Consider the following 22,786-nt stretch of genomic DNA (forward strand, 5'->3'; position numbering starts at 1 on the left):
GGGTAGGGGTTGGCTAGGAGTATGTATAGGAGCTTCGAGCTGGAACCAGCATGTAACAGTCGGCTATCGTACATAATACCCAATTCATAAGTGTGCGGCCCGCAGTGATACCTCACATTGTCCCATGTGGCCCTTGACCAGAAAAGTGTGACGACCGCTGTTCTAGAAGTATCTCAGGGTTGGCAGTGATAGGTAGTAGCAGTGGTGTGCACAGAAAATTTATTAGAGTAGGCTGTAGAGGTAGGTAGTAAGGTAAGATAGGTACTACTTAGTAAGTTAGGATAGGCAATGCTTTTCTGCCTATACGTTAGTTCTGTCAGTCAGCTAATCTAACTCTACAGTGGCTGATACACAGAGGCCTATCTAGACAGTTTACAAAATGTTGTACAGCCCTGGCCATATGTGTTAGGCACCCCCTACAGAATTGGTTTATGTCTTTAAATACTGCGATTCTTGGAATTCTTGCAATTTTTCGGATCGCATTGTATTTTGATGGATTTCACCTACTACTTATTACCTGCTATCCCGACCTACGACAAATAGGGGCGTAGTTTATTTAAAACACTGTACTCACTCATTTCAAGAGTCATATATTTTCATTATATTTGAAATGCTGTTTTCTAGTTATTTTAATCAGTGAATAAGTGCAATGTTTTCTACACTTTTCATTTAGAATGTGTCCACCTCTGTAGTGTAATGGTCAGCACGCTCGTCTACCGTTCTGGAGGTCCCGGGTTCAATTCCCAGGGGGGTCAAATAAATATGAGTGATTTTTTCACTGTAATATTTATTCAATATTACCCTGGACTGGTACCTGAAGCGGACGGCTAATCACCTTTCCTTCATGTGTTAACGATTAAGATAACACTGCGTTTATACGACACAGTGCCCTATGCACCATTGGGGTGCGGATAGGAGGTTTATATATTTCATTTAAACCTTCATATGGCCAGGGCTGTATGTCTTCAAAAACCCTGTGAAATCACAGTTGCCGATTTCACTAGTATCCAATTAATTGTTTGATTTACACAGATAAACGGTATCAATCCAAACCGCTGCCAGATAAACAAGGTATTTAATTTTTTTAAATTTTTGTTAATTTTTTTAAAAAGGAATAACCCGTAACGCCTTCTATTTTAGAGGCCTATCTGCAGGTAGGATAGTTAGGAAAGGGAAGGTAGATGTTAAAAATACATCACAATCACCCAGACCAATTGAAATGAAATATTTCTCAAATTAATTTTGCGATTGGCGGTAATTGAACCCAAAATGTTAGGTTCACATTCTAGCATCTAACTGACTACATCTTCGATTATCCTGTAAAGATACTTACCGATATATTTCATTAAGAAATGTGTATCTCCAATAATACTGTGAAGTCACACTGGCAGATTTAGCTAGCATTGAATTAATTGTTTGATTTACACAGATAGCCGGCATCAATCCTTACCGAAGATATGATTAAACAATGTATATCTCCAATATAACTGAAATCACACTGGTAGATTTAGCTAGCATCCAATTAATTGTTTGATTTACACAGATAGCCGGCATCAATCCTTACCGATGTATATCATTAAGCAATGTAAATCTTCCATAATCCTGTGAAATCACACTGGAAGATTTAGCTAGCATCCAATTAATTGTTTGATTTACACAGATAGCCGGCATCAATCCTTACCGATGTATATCACTAAGCAATGTAAATCTTCCACAATCCTGTGAAATCACACTGGAAGATTTAGCTAGCATCCAATTAATTGTTTGATTTACACAGATAGCCGGTATCAATCCTTACCGATGCCAGCACCGCCTGTAGCCGGCTATATGCAATCCAGTTTTGTGGCGCCATCTTATGACTGTAAGTCTGTTCAAATTCAGGGACACTTAGCATTCCTCGCATCCCTTCAATTAACCACTAATTGCCATAGTTGACATAATTGCTAATCATGACCATCAGGACCATAAAAATATTAATTACAGCTTTACTCGGTTACTATAAACACTTCATATGTATTCAAGGCTTTTTTTTACATGTAACGCGGTGGAACGGTGTTCTGACACCTTTTTTCACGGATAAATATCTTTTTTCTAAATTTTCAATTTTATCTAGAGGAAACAATGTTTGCGTTTACATAATTACAATCTTATTTAAATGATTCGTCAAAATGATAAAATAAGGTATTGGTAATGAATATTTCGCAGTCATACAGGAGAAAGTGACCAAGTGCATTTTTTACAAAAACGTGATCATTGACTATTTGATATTTTACTAGCTTAATACTGCCCTGAAAAATATCCCAAAGGATTTTACACTTAGAAGTATAGTATATTGACTTGTTGAAAATGACAAACTGCATTGATGCTTATTTTTTTGCCAAGCAAAAGTGACTTACATGGCCCTCCTGAACAATTTACGTTTTGTTAGTTGGTCATTTTCTCCTGTACGACTACGATTTAAATGATATTTGAATACAATTTCGTTTAGTAAAAAGCTTGGTATTGAGTTCCGAGACCTTTTTTGTTTAAAAAAAGCCCTGTGTATATTAATCTAACACAAATTTGTGAGTCTATGGATTTAAAGGATGTTTTTATGTTCACATTTGTTTCGCCTTGTCAGGACATCATTGAAACAGTAAAGATTATGATTGTTGGGTAATATATCCAAAATAAAACGAGGTTTCCTTGTTTTATTTTGGATATATTACCCAACAATTCAATATGGAATTCTACCAACTGTCTGCAGTTACAATAAAAAAGATTATGATGACCGAAGGTCATAAATAATATAATAATAAACACAATCTTCATCAATATATGTATATGCAATATATAGATACAGTGCCCTATGTACCATTGTGTGCAAATAAGGGTTAAAGAGAGATTTATTTCACCTGATGTTTCGATATATCATTGTGTCCAACTACACCGGGGTTACCTTCCGAAGAGCCTTAAAACATAGTCTGTTATACCTGTAATATGTTTATACTTTCTAGAAAGAAGGGAAGCCCTGATGTAGTTGGACCCTTTGTAGACTAAGCCGACAATTGATATTTAAATGCAGGCTATTCATACTTAATACACCTCTCCAATTCATATTTATTTTCTCATTTTATCGCAAGGATACGTATTCTAATCTTCCCATGACCTCTATTGACTCACACCCTTTATCTTCCCAAGACGTACCTCTATTGACTCACACCCTTTATCTTCCCAAGACGTACCTCTATTGACTCACACCCTTCTATCTGTACAGTGCAATCGGCCCCCCTTTTCACATCAGTGCCGCAAAGAGCCTACGCTGCAAGCTCTAGAACTTCTAGCTATATGCAAAAAGCGAATGTGTTGAGCGTACCAGTTTATTCTAGTGAGTCGTTATATCAATTTGGGGCAAAAAAATGCTTTGTTTGGGCGTTAAACATACATCAAACACCACCAGAATGCATTAAAAGGGTTAAATTCTATTTGCATGACAGTGAATGATTTTATGTGGGAAAACAGCATGCTCATACAAAATGAAGTTTCGTCTCATTTTTCATACAAGATGCATCTTGCTATTTTTAGGGATCAGACTATCAACTCTGGACATAACACCAGTTATGTTTCAAGGTTATTACGTACGTCGTAAGTTGTTCAACTTTTCTGAGACCGCATCGCAAGAAAATGTAGTATGAAACGTTGACATGTAATTGGAACTACTAAAAAGCATATGTAATCGTATCTGTGATAGTTCATAAGGAACTGTCATGATAGTTGGTAAGGAACTGTATCTGCATGATAAAAATAGTGAAGAACATTGTTACCATAAACCAAGCTAAGACACAACATGCCGAACATCTAGTGGAACAAAAGGTCTATAGACGACAGTCAACAGTCCGGCTTCTCCTGAGGAGTTTTACGTGGTTTCCTCCCAGCAACGATCAAATGCTTTGAAGTTCCTGATTGGCACACGCTAGATTATCGCTTCTATTCCCAATACGCATTAAAATTAATCATTTTATCTTTTAAGTTAGAAGAAACAAAAATCCACTAAATGATCTATAAACCTTGTACATAATAAGCATGATAAATAAGAAATGCTAAAAAAAACATATGTAATAAAATAACTTTATTTGGCCACTTATTGGATTCGGTCATTACCAATATCATTAGACTTGTAGGAGGCTAGATAAAATTTTATGTAATATACACAAGGCAGGGGTTAAAACCATGTTTTTTGCAGTTGTATTTAAATATTATACGAATGTGTATTCTTCTACCACGCTCTACTTGTCTGGGAGAGTCCGGTATTCTCTGATATGTAAGGGAGATAAAAAAACATTTAGGTGCTATGAAAACCAAAGAAATATCAAAGTAATGCATCAAAACGCATGAGAATGCTTCTTCACCTTTCTATAGATCCTGAGGATCTGTTTGTGCTACTGTCTGTTGATCTTGGGATGTTGACTGCCAGCTATCTCTCCATCTTTTCAGGAGTCTACATCCTTCAGGATTTCCTTGATACGTGAAAGTCTGTCTTCTAAGAATGCAAATTTGCAAGTCTAAATTAGCATGGCTTCATAAATGTTGCAACATTGAGGAAAGACTGGCAAGTGTGGAACAATCAATCACTGACGCATCCCGGTGATTGGACGGTTTTTAATATCGTCTGGTTGTGATTTTAGCAGTGGCCCTTCCGGGTAAGCCACAGCACCTGTGGCACTCCTCGCCCGCGGCCTTCGGGTACTTCAGTCTGTCGGAATATCAGCTCAGCTGGGAGGGGTTCATCCATCAGAAAGCCTCCGGTATTGTCCATCCGAACAGCCTCTGCCACTTCTTGCATCTGTTGTCTTCTACTTTCTTTTCTGTTCCCAAGTGGACACTGAGAGATGCGATATTACTGCAAATGCCATCCTTTGAAGTGTGTCGTAAGCTACGAACGATTACTTCTGGCATCGGAATCTAATAATTATAGAATGTGAAGATGCTAGTTGATTTAAAGTATCAAACAGAAAGAAGTGTGAGCTCTTGTGCGTATATAGGCAATTTTCAGGGGAATCTGTCGTTTAATCCTCGTATTTAGTGACCAAAAGTCACAGCGTCAAGTCTACATGTGTAATTTTAGCTTTGAAGAGTAGCAATGAGATGTATTTATCAGCTGGTATTATCATCTTTTTCGATTGTCGCGTATTTCATATTTACTTAGTTATATTAGTTTGTATTATAGAATTGGTTATGTCGGATCTAAGCAGAATGTAGCATGGGTGACGTCTGTTCGGAGTATAATGAGACATTATTGGTAATTTGTAAGTAGGAGAATACATTTGTACAGTACATAAGATACGAGATTAGCGAGATGGTTTACGGAACTGTAGATATTGGTGACGGTGTTGTTTGGTTAGGAGTTGGTGATTGTCTGTGATTAACGGAGAGTCTCAGCTGCCGGAATGGTTCCAGAGTATGAAGAGGAGACCCTCAGTGGGGACCCGTCGCAGTACTTAGTGGCGGCCCCGGCCGTCGGTGTCTCGCTGCACAACAGATGGGGGCCCATCGATAGAGCTGACACGGAGGGTACCGACACTTCTGCCCTAGAAAACTAACATGCCACTTCTACACTGCACCAGACTGACAAACCACCACTACTAAGCACCAAACTAACACACCACTTCTACACTGCACCAGACTAACATACCACTTCTACACTACACCAGGCTAACAACACTATACCAGATTGTCATCACTTCTACGCTGAACCAGACTGACACGCCACTTCTACACATGCACCAGACTAACACACCATTTCTACACTGCGCCAGACTAACAAACCACCACTGCTAAGCACCAAACTAACACACCACTTCTACGCTGAACCGGACTGACACACCACTTCTACACATGCACCAGACTAACACACCATTTCTACACTGCACCAGACTAACAAACTACCACTACATACTAAGCACCAAACTAACACACCACTTCTACACTGCACCAGATTGACACGCCACTACTGCTAAGCACCAAATTAACACACCACTTCTACACTACACCAAACAAACATACCACTTCTACACTGCACCAGACTAACACACACCACTTCTACATTTGCACCAAATACCTCACCTCGTCACTTGCACCAAACTAACAATTATTTCATAAATACAATGGCAAAAAGTATATATAATACGACATATATATATAAGATGTGACAGATTACTATAGATTGCAGGGTTACTATATTTCGAATAAATGGAAGAACTACGAGAACAAATCACTCCGTCTAATACACCAAATCAGCAAAACTTGTCACGTAATGCACACACAGTACTATACCTTACAGTCGGCCGGCCACACTCATCAATTCACATATCGGCAGTTGTTCTTCCGAGGTCTATCATTGCCGATTTATTGTTAGTAGGGATATTTAGAACTGTATTTTGAGGGAGTGTTGAACTGTAACTGGTTACATGACACTTAACCTTTTAACCGCGTCAACTTTGTTCCTGAGAGACGCCTGTACGCGGCGGTATTTAGCCGTTTTTAAAATGATTACTTTTATCATGTATTTAGTTAAGAAACGATTTATTTTCCTAAGCAAAAACGTTCAATGGGATTCATTGTGCCTTTTTGGTACTCTATAATACACTCGTGTCACATTATTCTTGAAATATATCGTAATATAAAGAAATAAGATCGTAACATAAATAAATCAAAGCACGCATCGTGTGTCACTCTTACCCACTGGCGATGCGTAGCGTCGAGAGTGAGACAGATATAGGGCATGATTATGGCGCGGACTAATTACCGACCGCAAGAAAAATGAGGGATCTGTTCTTTTATTTATCCTTGTGATGTTACAAATTATCAGTCAGATATTTCAACAGATGTCATAAGGCCAAGGATTGACGTATTATTTTATCCAAAGTTCCACACCATGAAAAAATCCCTCCAAGTTGAACTGAGGTTCGAAACTTGGAGTAAAGTAAAAACACAAACGGTTATGTCAGCCGCGTACGGGGAATGTTTTGTAAAAACACATACGGTTATGCGAGCCGCGTGGATCCGGTTAAGTTTGGTTTATTAGGAATGAATGTAAGAGACATTTAATAATAAATGACTATTCGGTAAACAAAGCCGCGGTGCGGGGTGCGGGGAAGTAAGTGCACTTGACTTTTCGGAGAAGAGCGTCGTCGCGTGGACGATCGTTAAGTTATTTAAAGGCTGTTTTTAAACGACGTTTATTATTTTGGAATATAGTTTGTTTTGTATGGTAATCATCATTTTGACATCACTCATTTTCCAACATTGCGTTCATTCTAAGTTTGCTGCTAACACCCTCATATAGCTCATTTGGGAGAACAAACAATTCATTTTATTTATTGATTTGGAATTTAATTTGTAGAACTCCATTTTAATTTATATATTAATTTTTAAATCAAAAGTTGTATTTTATATATAATAAAATACAACTTGGTAGACAAATTCTGGATTTGTTCCACTTAGGAGTTATTTATATCAATTTTTTATTGATATCTCAACAGAGATGATGAAGAATATGGAAGTCTGCGAGTTTACAGGGCTTATTACCTGTCATTGGATGATTTAAGCTATCACTTTATACACTTTGTAACATTCACCATTCTACCTATGATTGACAACCACGCTACTCAAATTTCGGATGTGCCGGGTTGTGGTCCCGTGGTTAGTGTCGCGGACTCTTATGTCAAAGTTTCTCAGTTCGAACGTACTCTACCAAAATTTGATAATTATTTCTAATAATGAGCCACAGAAATAGTATGAAATTGAAATATTTGTGTAAATAATAAAAACACAAATATTTCTATTTAAAAAAAAAAAAATAATAATAATATATATATATATATATATATATATATATATATATATATATATATATATATATATATATATATATATATATATATATATATATATATATATATATATATATATATATATATATATATATATTTATATATATATATATATATATATATATATATATATATATATATATATATATATATATATATATATATATATATATATTTATGCTTCAATTGAAAAGATGTTCTGTATTCTTCGGCGACATCTATAGTTGAAATCGGTAAGTTTTCACAAATTTATAACCTCTTTAGTCGAAGCGTAAATATAACTTCCGAATGTTGAGTATTGTGGCTATCAACGGTGGATAGAATAGTTAATGTTTCATAATGTATAAAGTGATCGCTTAAACCAGACAATGACATTTTGTACGCCCTGTAAATACTCAGACTTTCATATTCTTCTACATATTGATAAAAAAAATCTAGATATTTATCATTTTAATCATCATAATAAACATTTTCATTGTGAGAACTAATCAGGTTTTTCTTTTCTTAAATATTTATTTTAATTACACACATGTTTAATTTATTGTATCTTCAGGAATATTTATAGTCGCTGTCTTCATTATACATTTTTAAAAAATGGCAGATAATAATGCTTCAATTAACCAGTTATCATTTTATAACTATGTTTGTTTTTTTTTACAAAGCTAACCGAGTGTATACGACCATGTTCCCACTGAGAAAATGTAAGTAATGTCAAAAAACATAAAAAGAAAACGAATTTTAGACGGACAAAATCGCTGATACCTTTTAGCAGTCTCTGAATGTCATAAAAACCCACAACTTTATGAGAAAACCCTTTTTATAATGAAATTATTAGATGCACCTTGCATTTATTTGTGCAAAAATTTTTAAAACAAATGAAAATATTATGTTGCAATATTTTTTGCACATAAAGTTTAAAGCTTAACCAAACATAAAATTTTATAAATATTGAATGATATTTTTATCAATCAATTTTCTTATGTACCATAAACTGATGTGCAAAGACAATTCCAATTGTCAATTTAGAATGAAAAAGAAAACTTCAATTTTTTACCTTTTTTCTCTAAATTTTATTTCGAATTTTCGAAGTTTTGTGTTAAAAATGGTTGAAGAGACCACAGTTTTGAAATATTTTTAACCTTAGAGTTGTTTGAATCGATCAGCTTTTACTTAAACTATACAACACTTAGATTTTAAACTGTAAGATTTTCCAAAATTTCCAAATAAACCAAAGATTTCATTATAACAATTTGAAAAAAAAATATGCAGGAGAGCAGTATCGTCGCTTGTCCACTACCCAGAATTTTACCCTCTGGCCGTCCGGTTTTGAAAAAAAATGCGACTATGACAGTTTAGCATGATCGAATTTACACGCAACGTGTTCACGCACTGATCAAGAGCACCGATCCAAAGAAATATGGATAAAAGCATAAGCCAATCATCGTTTTAAAACGCTAACTGACGTGCCGGATGGTAAAATTCCGTGTAGTGGACAAACGTTCTATTATGTACAAGTATCGATTTAAAAAAAAATGAAGGCATTAAAATGCTAAAAAATAAATTAAATAAATTATATACATGTTAATCCAAAAAAAAAATATAACGAATAATAAATATAAATATGTCTCCCACAAACATAAAAAATAAGTGTAAGTCCCTCCCCAAGCACAAGAGCTTAGTCTCTTTATTGGAAAGAACTGCGTAATTGATTTTAAGATTGTAAAGAAGAATTGGGATTTTAGGCGATTCAGTTGGCTTGGCCATGTACTCCGCATGCCTCCTGAGAGCCTTAATCAAGCTTGCCTCTTTTACAAGGCATCAAGTTCGCGCCGCCCAGGACGACCACTGCTGACAATTCGTCGGCAGTTCTCGTCAGAACTTTGGGACTCGGATCTGACTTGGGAGGATGCAAGGGAGCTGGCAGCCGACAGAAAAGCCTGGAGACAGTTTGTGGACTCCATATGCTTCACCTAGGGAGCGGATATGATTTAATTATTAAATTAAAGAAGAAATATCTCAAAATTGAATCAAATTATTAAAAAAAAACACTATTAACCATATTAAATGAATTTAAAAAAAGTCTAGGATGAAATTAACAGAATGTTTATCCCACAGTGAGCTATGCTCCCCCAGTTCGTCCAGGACCTCAGCCTGGACCTCCGGGATATGCGGGGATGGCAGGAATAGCGGGTATGGCGTACCCCGCTAGCGGATCATTCGGTGCAAGTGCAGGCGGTTTTTACGCGCCATCAACCACCGCATTCTCGGCGCCACAGCCCATCAGCAACTTTGAGTCCGCAGCCTTCGACTCGGACGCCGACTCTATCTCCTCCCAAGATTCCTTGGACTCGGCTCACGAGGAGCTGGCCACGGAAACCGCCGACCCAAGCCCACTGGCAAATTACGGACTGGAGGCGTATTCTTGGCTGGAACAGTACCTGAACCCCGGTGAAGACTCGGTCACATTCCCGCAGCCTCCAAAACCGGTGTTGAAATACAAACTCAAGAACAAATCGGTGAGTTTATATTTGGTATTTGGCATTATCTATTAGTCCGCCTTCGTGGTGTAATGGTCAGCGTGTTTAGCTACCGCGCTGGTGGTCCTGGGTTTGATTCCCAGGGGGGGGGATCAAATAAATATAAAGTGATTTTTTCACTCTAATATTTATTTAATATTACCCTGGACTGGTTCCTGAAGCGCAAGAGTGATCACGTTGCCTTCATGTAAGTAATGATCAAGATGCGTCAATTTGATGCAGTGCCCTATGCACCATTGCGGGTGCGGATAAGGGTTATAATTAAGTTATAATTTGGCATTATACTTCTTCTAAACCTTAAAAGTAATGTGATTGCAAGACAAGGAGTGTGGGTGCCAATTATGTACCCGCACCCTACTCAAGACTTCAGACACACTCTTTCACTTGCGAATTTACACTCTCCATACTGATTGTGTGCGTCTAAAGACCTTCTTTTTCTTCTTCTTTTTGTATGTTGACTCCCAGCTGTATTTCCATCTTTTCGGAGGTCTGCCTGAGGGTCTGCGTCCTTCAGGGTTAGATACGTGGAAGTCTGTCTTCTGACATTCTGTTTATCTGTTCATTCCAGTATCGCCTTCGTTTTTCCCCACCTCACGATATCTTCTGCTTACACATGCTCCGGATATTAGTGTTTCTTACGCGGTCTCGTATCGTGTTTCCGGTTATAGATCAGAGAGTTTTCATCTCAGAGATTCGAAGTCGAGATTTCGTTATAGAAGTGAATCAATATATTATTTGGAGAACCAAATAATATATTATAATATCCACAAAGTTAGTGCTTTAAATATTCAAAATATGGTATTAGGTAATGATTAAAGAAAACACTTTGTTTTTTAACACTTGAGTTTTATTATAGACTACATGTTTCAGAAGTTAAACTTCCATCATTCAGGTCTGTATAATAACTAAAATATAAAATATAAAATTGTTCTACAAATAAGGAGAGGGGAAAGTAAGGGGAAGGGGTTAGTCAAGGGACGGAATTTGAAAACAAAGGAAAAATGGAAAGCAATGGCGAAGAATTTTGAAACGATGAAATAAATTATTATTAGAATTCAGGTTTTTTTGTATTTCTAAATTTTCAAGATAATTCATAATTTGGCCTTTATATGGAACAAGGTGTAATAATTTTAATTTATGAGAGTGAAACATGTAGTCTATAATAAAACTCAAGTGGTAAAAAACGAAGTGTTTTCTTTTATCATTGTAACATGTCTTACCACAAAGTTAATGCCGAAATAATAAATAAAATATGGTATTAGGTACATTACACATTTGTGTACATTGTCCGCCTCCGTAGTGTAATGATCAGCACGCTTGGATACACTACATTCACAATTTTTGACATCTATTTTCTATAAATGATTTCAAGTTGTGACACATATTGTTGTCAGGCGGTTTTTTCATCAACCCGACCCTCATTTACTCTGCAGTCTGCCTCCCGATCCTCAATATACTAATCACAAGCAACCAGAAACCCTATTCCGATCTGTATAATGATTTTTGGTGCCTCTTGCACTCTACCAAAAGTAAGGAAATAGAATGTTTATAAGCGCCTCTTGCTCTCTACCAACAGTATGTAAAAGACGCTTTTAAGCGTTTCCCGTAAACAACATAATATTGCTCGATCGGGGTTCTCGTTAAATAAATTTATTTTGACATAATCTGCATGCTATTGGTTCAGTGAGAGATAACTCTGTTGGCTTGAACATTGACCGAATACTATTGACTTTACTTTTGTGCACTTGTATACCTTATTGACTCTTTAGATTTCAATAATGGTACATTTGGTCAGATTTTTTAACTGGTAATTCAATGAATTCCATTATGTAGGTTGTATTTAAATCTATTTGCTGCTACCCAAACTACTATTACTAATTTCCACAAATGCACTGGTTTCACAATATTTTAAGTACTGTATAATTATAATTGAAGACCAAATTTCGCCTATACAATGCCTGCATTGCTCCTGTTCTCTTATACAGTTGTGAAACATGGCACCTTACAAGGGCCCAGAGCAGCCGTGTACTAAGCTTTGAGAATAGGTGTCTGCGGAGAATTTTAGGCGTGTGGTGGTTTGATTTTGTGAGGAATGAAGAGACAAGGCGTAGGACGCGGCAAATCTTGGTCACAACTGTTGTCAAGAAAAGGCGATTCAGTTGGCTTGGCCATGCCTCCTGAGAGCCTTAATCAAGCTTGCCTCTTTCACAAGGCATCAGGTTCGCGCCTGCTGACAATTCGTCGGCAGTTCTCGTCAGAACTTTGGGATGCGGATCTGACTTGGGAGGATGCAAGGGAGCTGGCAGCCGACAGAAAAGCCTGGAGACAGTGTGGACAGTTATGCTCCACCTGGGGAGCGGATATGGTTTAATAATAATTATAATTATTCCAGAAAACTTATGAGGCGTTGGAGGAGAAGGCGTGCAACAACACGGTGGGCGGAGGCGCGGGCAGCTGCCAGTACCTCACGCAGTGCGCTGCGCAGGGCGGGCTCGCCGACCTGGCCACGTATCTCGCCCATTCCTGCGACGCTCAAGGGTAAAATATATTTATACATTTGGCGTTTAATTTGTACCACTCCATGTTAATTTATGTATTAAATGTTAAATTAATACACTATCTGCGTGCGGATTCGTGCTCATAATAGAGATAAACATCTCTGAAAAGAAGTTAACCATACTGTATACATCTATATGAGATCAAAAGATGCTGCAAGTCATGCATAAAAATAACTTACACGCAATTTACGACGAGTCGAGTGAAAAGGTAAAATTACTTTTCCCGCCGAACACCACCAGTCCAGTGAAACGGTAAAATTACCCTTCCCGCAGATATTAAATACTGATTTTTTGAGTCTACTAAGTTGTATTTTATTGTTAAAAAAACACATAAAAATAAATTTTGTGATAATTATTTCGCCTAGTTATGGCATTTAAAAAAATCAGTGTTTGATTTAATATTTAATACATCAATTTGACATACGGCACGGAAACAAGAGCCGACACCGCGAGAACAAAAAGCCTGCTTTTGGAAGGTGGAGGGATAGCTGGTCTTCCACCTCCCAGGAGCGGACCGGAAAATGACAGGACATTGTCCTTAAAAAATACATAAATTCTAACAATACATTACTTCATTTTATTTTAAAACGGCTAATGCCTTTTACATGATTAATATTAATAAAATATATAATAAAGAGAATACACTATTAAAAAGACTTAAAAATTATATGAAATAAAATAACAAATTTTAACCTTTTGTCACAAGACATTGTATCGCCATTGCCAAAAGCACCATGTCTAAGCTAGACAAAATCTGAAAAGACCGGGGTGTGAGTAACAACACCAAGATAAAGCTTGTCAGGAGTTTGGTCCACTCCATTTTTAAACTCTTTGTTAAGGTCTAATTCAACCTCTACACTCAATTATCAAATCCCATCGCCAGCGGTCCGCAAGTGTAAAAAAAACAACCGTCCGAAATATGTTAACCAAGCCTTTGACGGTCGTAATTCCTATAAGCGCCCAGACTTCCATATTCTTCTTCATCTATGTCGAGGTATCAAAAACAAACAAAAATCTTACCCTAAGTTTTCTTGCAGTATTGGAAATACTTCTTTAACTTTTCCAGTAATATTCTAAATGAAGTTAGCACTGTAATTTGTACTTGTTTCAGATTTGCGGGAATCTGCTGCAAAGTGGAGTCTCCTTGATGCCCGGGCCCCCAGAACAGGAGGCCATGTGATAACCTGGTGACCAGATGATCCCCTCCCCCGCAACTGTATACGAAGCTTCAGCATAAGACTACACTGTAAATATTGCACCCGGCGCAGCACATCCGCCACCCTCCTGTCCAATCCGTGCTATTTCTCAACACCTGAATGGATTCAAACTTCTATTTAAATATCAACGTTAGATTGTGTAATAGCCCAACCGATTATTGCCAAACTACGGATCTTATAATATTGTTTACCTTCGTAGTGTCAGTATACTCATATATCGCTGGCTATTATACTATAGTTTTCTGGCCAAAATTAATAAAACAGCACATATCTCTTGATCAGCTTTTGGCACACAGTCTGTGACACCTTTGATAATGCCGACCATATTTTTTTTTTAAGGAATAACCCGCAAAGCGTCTATTTTAGATGCTTGTCTGCAGGTAGGATAGGGAAGGTAAATGTGAAAAACACATCACAAACACCCAGACCAATTGAAAATAAATCTTTCTTGAATTCATTTTGCAATTGGCGGGATTCGAACCCGCGACGCCAGTTTCGCAGTCGAGCGTCTACCCAACTACGCCACAGCGCCTGCCTTGTTTGGCACATGTGTAGCACATAGACTAATACCCAAGATTAAAACCTACATTTCTCTGGATTGTGTCGATATATCGAAATTATGTTTGGCTTCATATGTAGCTAATGTTTTGAACTATTGATGAAAAGGTACATGATAAAATTTTGGTATGTCAATTCTGGCAGCTGCGGTTATCAGATAAAATATATTTGCATCTCATAATACACATATGTATGTGCATATATGTATATGCACTATTTATTTCAATTTAAATGAAACACCTTATTTCAAGAGTAATGGTAAATTACCTGGATAAATTTGAACAAAACCTAAACCTATGATTAAAATTTGGACTAAATAAAATTGACTTAATTGTGATTGAGGTTTATGCCCTATTTCATGATGAATCTACAAATAAAATAATAAAAAATATCCCTTCTTTATATATTTTTAAAGAAATTAGAAAATTTGGCAAAAATTTATTGTGTAAACAAAAAATTAGGCAAATAATACCCTATTTTAATGATTTATTTATAGATTTTTTTGTCTCCTAGAAGTGCTAAATGGCTAATTACCCTTCACATTCAGGTGTTGATAAATAACATCCCAGAATATTCACGTTCTTTAGTTTGAGATAATATTTCCTCTTACTAGATTCCTTGCATAAATGACAATAACTTAGATTAAGATTTTTGTAGGTGATTGTTAATGTTTATGCTTTTTAGTTAGAAAATAGCGACATTTTTAATAATAAAATCTCGATATTATTTACATTTTTTGCAAAGGTAGTTAAATTTACGATACTTATCAAATAGATTTTTTTATTATTATTAAATATAATGTATTTTAACTATTTTTTTATTGTTTTTTTTTTAACATTTTCGGCTGTCTAATTTTTAAACCCCAATATGAAAATATCAATCCTTTCCCGGCAAAATATCATCAATGCAAGGGAATGGTTATTTTATTTTAGCAAATCTGCTCAATTTTCCGTCTGTGGAGTGGTTACCTTGCATTTGGCTTCCATGCCGAAGGTCCCGGGTTAGATTCCCAGTGCGGCCAAAACAAATATGAATTCACTCTAATATTTATTAAATATTACCCTGGACTGGTACTTGAAGCGCAGGACTGATACATTGCCTCCATAATCTCACGATCAACTTAACACTACATCAGTTTGATGCAGTGCCCTATGCACCATTGAGTACGGTCAGGGATCAGAAAAGAAAATGAGATGATAGGTAACATCGAATGGTTTTAAAACTAAGACAGCCGTTGTGTGAAATTAAATGTTAAACTCAAAAAAAATTCAATGAGATTATTTTTCTTGTTATGTGCAATTTGTTTGTATCAGAGATATTTTTATATAGAATATATTTGTAGCTTTTTTTCTACTTTCATACACATTTTCGTCAGTTTAGCGTAACTGCACACTTGCGAGAAATCACCGCATTTGCAAAATATATTTCTTCATTTGTGAAATACATTTCTTCCAAAGACCGGATGCACACTTGTGTCGCCTACTTTCAAAATCCGCCAGATCCAGTTTTATAAGATTTTAAAATAAATACTCTATCGGAATGCCAATTGTGGGTTTTATTGTTTAAAATATTTATATACATAATTGAAAACCCTGGTAAAAATACTTAAAAACAGTGTTGTATTTAAAATTCCGCTATATTCATGAAACTTGCCTTCTGAACTATATCGGCCAATCAAAGAGCGGGGGATAGGTCAAAAATTAAGATGACGTCATTATCGGTTTGCGTCTCGCGTTATTTTGAAATACTGAAAAAATATCCAAAAAAATGGGGAAATTCTCTATTTCATAATATTTCATCTAAAGATAGACAAATCTTTGAAACATAAATGTTATCCGGAGAATTTTGAATTTTTTGTAAAATCGACTTAATGGATCTGGTGGATTTTGAAATTAGGCGACATCCTTCTTCTTCGTCTTATTCCTCATTAACTGAGAGTTGTGACCCTTGTGGAAGCAATGACTCTTCTCCAGTTACCCCTTGACTGCACTGCATGTAGCGTTAATCAGTCCCTTGTGTGGGGATCTTCCTCTCCCTCTCTTCCCCTCCAGACTACCGATCACAACCAGTCGTTCCATGGTATCTTCATTGCCACGCGCAACGTGCCCAAAGAACTGAAGAATCCGTCGTGTACAGACATTGGCCAGAGTCGAGCCTTCTAAACGCTAATTGACTTTGATTACTTCTTTCGGTTTTCTAAGGCAGCTAGGTCTGTACTTTACTTGATTTCATTATGCTGACTGTTTTATTTTACTATGCAGAGTGTTTTATTTGATTTCCCGCAAGTGTGCAGATAGACACAATCTCCACATTCGAAAATATCTTTTTTTTTTTTTAATATTGCATAAATACAAAAGTTACAAAATTAGAATATTACTTAGTGATAAATCCAGCATTATGTAAAATCCCCATGTTGAATCCTGACGATTTAGGCTGTAGAAAAAAAATATTTATTAAGATAATTAAATTACGCGTTATTTAAAAATGTGTAATTTTTCAAAACAAAATAAAAAGTGCAATTGAAATGTAAGGTTGAATAATAAAATATTTTTAGATACATAATCTGACTTTTCTTTTTTTACATAAGTGTATCATCTCCATTGACAAAAAAATGTAAATTACGTATAAAATAAATATAAATTACCCTGGACTGGTGCTCGAAGTGCAGGAGCGAAGGCATGTAAGTAACAATCAAGATAACACTGCGATGCAGTGATCTTTGCACCATTGGGTGCAGATAATAAGGGTTGGAAGAAGAAGAAGAAAAAATGATAAGTTAAATATGAAAATAAATAAACAATTTTACAGTTGACTTATATGAAAACTTTTATCCTCATTCTGGGTACTAGACATAAAAAATGTGCTTGGTTTCAATATATCAGTATGTATATCTCTTACTGCTATTGTTAAAATTCACTTGAACAATAGGCTTTTTTTTATTTCTCAGTTTTGCTAGATCACCAGCATCAAAAAATCATTAAAAAAATACACACATAAAAAATTTATTGTAATTTACAAAATTCGATTTTGGTAATACATATAACTGTTAATATATAAGTGATTTTTTCACTCTAATATTTATTCAACATTACTCTGGACTGGTGCCTGTAGGGGAGGGCTGATCACCATTCCTTCATGTGTTAACGATCAAGATAACACTGCGTTTATATGATGCAGTGCCCTATGCACCATTGGGTGCGAATAAGGGTTTGAAGAAGAAGAATATTATTTAAAATTATGTCGATGGAAGTCGCGACAGTTGGTTGATCTCGCGGACAGGGGCGTTACTTTCTCTTGTCAGAGGTGGACTTGGAGGGCTTGCGGGTGCCGCAGCGCTGCTGGGCGCGTTGCTCCCTGACCGGCTCTGTGTCCAGCCCCAGGTGTACCACGCTGAGAGGCAAGGAGGCTCCACCCAAACCTAAAAACGATTGTACGATAAATTTGGATGCCAAATTTTCAACGCTTATTATGTACGTGTATAACTTACTTTGTTTGCTCTGGGCTCTAGAAGGCTGCTTCTTGTCCGATAGTTTATCCTGAAAAAGTAAACAAATTATTACAGTAAAATCACTGCTTTACTAACTTACCGAAGACCATGATATTCATGGCTTTTTCTCTTTTTTATGGATGACTATATTCTATGACAATGTAACTGGATTTGTATTGTTTAGTAAAATTTAAAACCCTATATTCTTCTTCTATTTGTGTCATGTCAGGTCTCCCTGACGTTCGACTATCACTTGAAAGTAATTCCCTCACTCCTTTCATAAACGTCATAAATCAAAAATCGTCAATTTTCAGTTGTGCATGTTTTCGGAATGCCCAGAAAATGTACTATATTGAGATATTGCTGAGGCAAAAGAGGCATATTTTTTACTTAATATTTACCCGCTACAGGGCAGAAAGTGTTGTTTTTGCATTTTGAAGAAAAGGTATTGTTTAATTATTTTTTTAAATATACTAAATATTTTTCAAATGGAGAAAAAACCTTCAGGTTTTACCTAAAAAGATCTGTTGCACAGTAAAGTAAAATTGTATTATATTTTTAAACATTAAAAACGTTCTCCTGAAAAATCAAGTTTTTTGATTTATGACGTTGAAAGGAGTGAGCGATATGTCTTCAACCTGCATCCACCCACTGCTGGGTGAAGGTCTCCTTCTCTGTCTGCCGCTCCTAGCGGTTTTGGGCCTTCCTCGACCACTCTTTTCTGGCAATATTGGCAATGTCATCTGTCTATCTCGCTGGTTGACGGCCTACGTTTCTATGTCCACTTTAGTAAAAAAGCCTTAGTAAAAAATTTACCATTCCGACACTAATATTTGCCAAAAGATTACGCCACATATATATGCCGCAAGAAGCATACCACTCACAGAACTCTTGTCGGGTAACACTAAGTACCTGGGAGTCGGATAGCGGAGAGCGCGGTGCCCTGGCAGCCTCTAGGCGGTCCCGAATGCCCGAGGAGGGCGGGGAGGGGGACGACATATCTCCGGAGAGGGTGCCCACGGATACGCAGGAACACTTGGAGCGCTCCAGACCCAGGGACCCTGGACATTTAGCACAATTTACACTTCATCACCAAAACTAATCATGACATTGAAGAGAACATATTTAAATAAATAAAGGTTTTAGTAAAAATTTTCTATTCTGACTTTGATCATTTGGGAATGGTCCCATAGGTTATATTAGCTTTATTAACAAATTGTCGTCGGGCATTTTTTTCATCAACCCTGACCTTAATTATACTTGGACAGTATGCCAGTCGACCCTCGGTATACTAATTGCGTGTAACCGCATACCCAATTCCGACCTGTATGATATTTTTAATGTCTCTCGCACTTTATCAAAAGTAAGCAAAAAGAACGCTTATAAGCGTCTCATGCTTTCTACTTGCAGTATGCTTTAAAGCATGGGTGGCCAACTTTTTCAGCAGCCGGGCCAGATTTTGAAAATGAGATTTCCTACCGGGCCTTAAAACGAAATTTCGTTTATTAATCAAAGAAAATAATAAATATATTGTTTTTTATTTATAATAAAAATGAAAACATGTTTGTTAGATTAGAGTTAGACAATAAATAAAAAAAACAAGTATAATAAATTTGAGAGACGTCTGATATATTGCTAGGATCATGGGTACAATAACTAGCTTTTACACAGCATTTATGTGGACTCTTGAGCGGGTCTAGTAAATATCTGATGTTGTGCAGAAAGTTTTCTTATTAATTATAAACGAATGATACAAACTACGCACGATGGAATGTTTATTGGTAGTTTTTTGTACAATAAAAGAAAAAATGTGTGATATCCTCCACGGGCCACAAGTATACACCCTACGGCCCGCGGGCCGCGGGTCGGCCACCCTTGCTTTAAAGCATTTTCCGCAAACAATGTGTTAATATGGACTTACTCAGTATACAAAATGGTCAAAATTAACATTTTTAAAAACCTAGCCAAACCAATCTTAACCATCTAATAACAATAGTTCTTGACAGTTTACTATTTATTTACTAGTGACTTTTATAAATAAATAGCTACTGACCATTTGTGAATACAGTTTCAGCTAGTTTTTTTTTTTTTTTTTATTCGCTAGAGGGGTAAACTACATAAAACATTGTACAAAAAACAGAGATAAATCCCATCAGGTAGCGTAGAACGGGGCTACTTGAACTTTGATGTGTTACTTGAGCCCAGTACAAAAAAAAATTAGATCTGTATTTGGTCTACAATAATGAACGAATCGACATGATTCATTGTTTCCCTGACAGGTGACACTTATTGTCACGATACATTCATTATTGTAGACCAAATACAGATTTATTTTTTTTTGTACTGGGCTCAAGTAACGCATCAAAGTTCAAGTAGCCCCGTTCTACGGTACATACTTGTTTGAAGAAGATAAATAATTAGTATATACAATTGATAATCAACTCAATGTTGCATCAATGTGATGCAGAGCCCTATGCACCGAATATATATATTTTTTAAAGATAAATATTTGTGTTTTTATTATTTACAAAAATACTTCAATTTCATATTATTTCTGTGAGCCTAAGCAGCTCATTATTACAAATAGGTATCAAATTGTGGTAGAGTGGGTTCAAATCGAGAAACTCTGACTCAGGAGTCCGCGACACTAACCACGGGACCGCAACCCGACAATATGCAAGTATAAAAAAACTTACCTTGCTCGGATAGGATGCTGCTCCTACCTGACGGAGCGCCGAGTTTCCTACTACTCATGGACCCACTGTAATATACAACACTACTTGTAATGAGTATCTGAAGGTAAATGAAATAATTATATAGTTGGTAGATGATTGAATGGTGAAATAATCGAGGAATGCAAAGTGGAGACAAGCCTTCATGCAGTAGGAACACGGCTCAAAGGATTCAATATGTAATGAGGAGATGCATGAATATGGAAGGAGCAATGAATGAATTTCCAAAAACAGGGCCGTGTGATGTTCTTCCATGTGATTATCTATTATGAAGTTAGTTAGTAGTCGGTTAACGTCACCCGAACAAAGCTCCCAAGTCCAGACCCTGCTCCCGAGCCCTCTCCTCCACTTCCGCCAGCTGGAGAGCCAACAGCTGATTAGCGGCCGACTTGTTCGCCTCAGCCAGCATTCTGCACTCAATGTCCACCTGCATGATGTCATTCCAACACACATTTCAATAAACATACTGTAATTTTTTCAATAATCATCATAGAAACAGAAATCGAATAGATAGAAGAAAGTGAATAGTAGAGAAGGCCTGAAGGCGCTGGTATGAAGAAAAACTTGATATGATCAAGTTTTTTATTTTTTAAAAAAGAGAAATATTTGTGTTTTTATTATTTACACAAATATTTCAAACTATTTCTGCGAGCCTAAGTGGCTCATTATTAGAAATAGGTATCAAATTGTGGTAGAGTGGGTTTGAACCGAGAAACTCTGACTTAAAGAGTCTGCGACACTAACCACGGGACCACAAGCCGACACTATTAAAATACTTCAAGAGCAAAGTCAGGTCAGGAGTGGGAATAATCGGCGGGTATATATAAGGATATGAATGAATGTGGAAGAGGCGATGATTGTTTGCAGAGACAGATTGGTGTGGCATTATTGCGTGGAAGCAGCGTGATGGTTAGTCAGTTAGTAGAAAGTGAACAGATATTAAAACACTGTTGTCGTGTGTTTTTTTCTCTATAATAAGAGTATAAACTTTGCCAGTCTGCCGCCTGACCCTCAGTATACTAATCACGAGTAACTGCAAACCCATCCCATCTCTACAATGTTTTTAGGTGTCTCTAACAGTCTACCAAAAGTAAGCAAATAGAACGATTATAAGCGTCTCCCGCTCTCTACCAACAGGATGTAAAAGACGCTTTTAAGTAATTCCCGTAAACAATGTGTCACCTCATACTGTGCCACGGTGTGCGGGTCCTGGATCTTCCTCTTGGCGGTGAGACGCGCCCTCTTCAGCTGTGCGTTAGCTCGAGACAGCTTCTCCCTCTGCTCCGAGAGCTCCTTCTGCAGCACGCTCAACTCGTCCAGTATTCCATCCCTGTATCGCCATATTCACACGCTAATACACCTTTTTTTATCAGACACTAGATTATTCACCCTACTAACTGATGATATATCAATATAATAAGTGTCTCAAATTGAAATGAACATCTATCATCTATCATTTTTTTATACGATAGAAGATGGAAATCTGAGCATCCTGAGCTTATGACCTGGCATTTGTATGGCTTAAGCTATCACTTTACTGTATTTTATGGATTTTAAAATGTACCTTAATTTCAAACCAATTCCTTAATTCTTTTTTTAAATGATGTTTTTCCTATTTTGGTTATAACATTGCAAAACCAGATGTTTTTAAATCTTAAGTTTATAAAACAAACTCTCCTTCAAATCCCTGCACTTTGCATAGGTCATGGCATCGAATATATGGCCATTTTTAAGACTGGCAGGAAATTTAAATCAAACTAGAAACAAGCACAAAAAGTGCGCTTACACGCTAATCTTGCATGCCCGGCCTGGTGAGCACGGTATTG

The 22,786-nt window shown here is 36.6% G+C and overlaps 2 protein-coding genes across 11 annotated transcripts in view; one reads left to right on the plus strand and one right to left on the minus strand.

Annotated features, from left to right (window-relative positions):
- LOC148306828 (inter-alpha-trypsin inhibitor heavy chain H4-like) overlaps positions 1-15,063 on the plus strand; it is a 63,602-nt gene extending 48,539 nt beyond the window's left edge. For 2 of the 10 annotated variants that reach the window (XM_088264314.1, XM_088264317.1), the window contains 4 exons: positions 5,437-5,550; positions 9,987-10,387; positions 12,801-12,946; positions 14,078-15,063. In XM_088264314.1, coding sequence (XP_088120440.1) covers positions 5,437-5,550; positions 9,987-10,387; positions 12,801-12,946; positions 14,078-14,114 — 698 coding nt within the window. In that variant the 3' untranslated portion in view covers positions 14,115-15,063. Of the gene's footprint in view, positions 1-1,032; positions 1,072-1,777; positions 1,862-3,256; positions 3,368-5,436; positions 5,551-8,533; positions 8,573-9,986; positions 10,388-12,800; positions 12,947-14,077 lie in introns of all 10 variants that reach the window. The other 8 variants (XM_088264319.1, XM_088264320.1, XM_088264311.1 and 5 more) reach the window with 7 other exon arrangements.
- A 2,246-nt stretch (positions 15,064-17,309) lies between these two features.
- Positions 17,310-22,786, minus strand: part of Ccdc39 (Coiled-coil domain containing protein 39) — a 37,431-nt gene continuing 31,954 nt past the window's right edge. Inside the window, exons 18-23 of the mRNA XM_088264322.1 lie at positions 22,143-22,290; positions 21,260-21,387; positions 20,925-20,989; positions 19,141-19,289; positions 18,229-18,277; positions 17,310-18,159 (exon numbers count right to left, since the gene is read on the minus strand). Of these exons, the coding sequence (XP_088120448.1) occupies positions 18,026-18,159; positions 18,229-18,277; positions 19,141-19,289; positions 20,925-20,989; positions 21,260-21,387; positions 22,143-22,290 (673 nt within the window). The 3' untranslated portion in view covers positions 17,310-18,025. The remainder of the gene's footprint in view (positions 18,160-18,228; positions 18,278-19,140; positions 19,290-20,924; positions 20,990-21,259; positions 21,388-22,142; positions 22,291-22,786) is intronic.

The sequence above is a fragment of the Brachycentrus maculatus genome, unplaced genomic scaffold, assembly GCF_059751285.1.
Source record: "Brachycentrus maculatus isolate JH-2025_06_01 unplaced genomic scaffold, ASM5975128v1 h1tg000223l, whole genome shotgun sequence".
NCBI classification, from domain to species: Eukaryota; Metazoa; Arthropoda; class Insecta; order Trichoptera; family Brachycentridae; genus Brachycentrus; species Brachycentrus maculatus.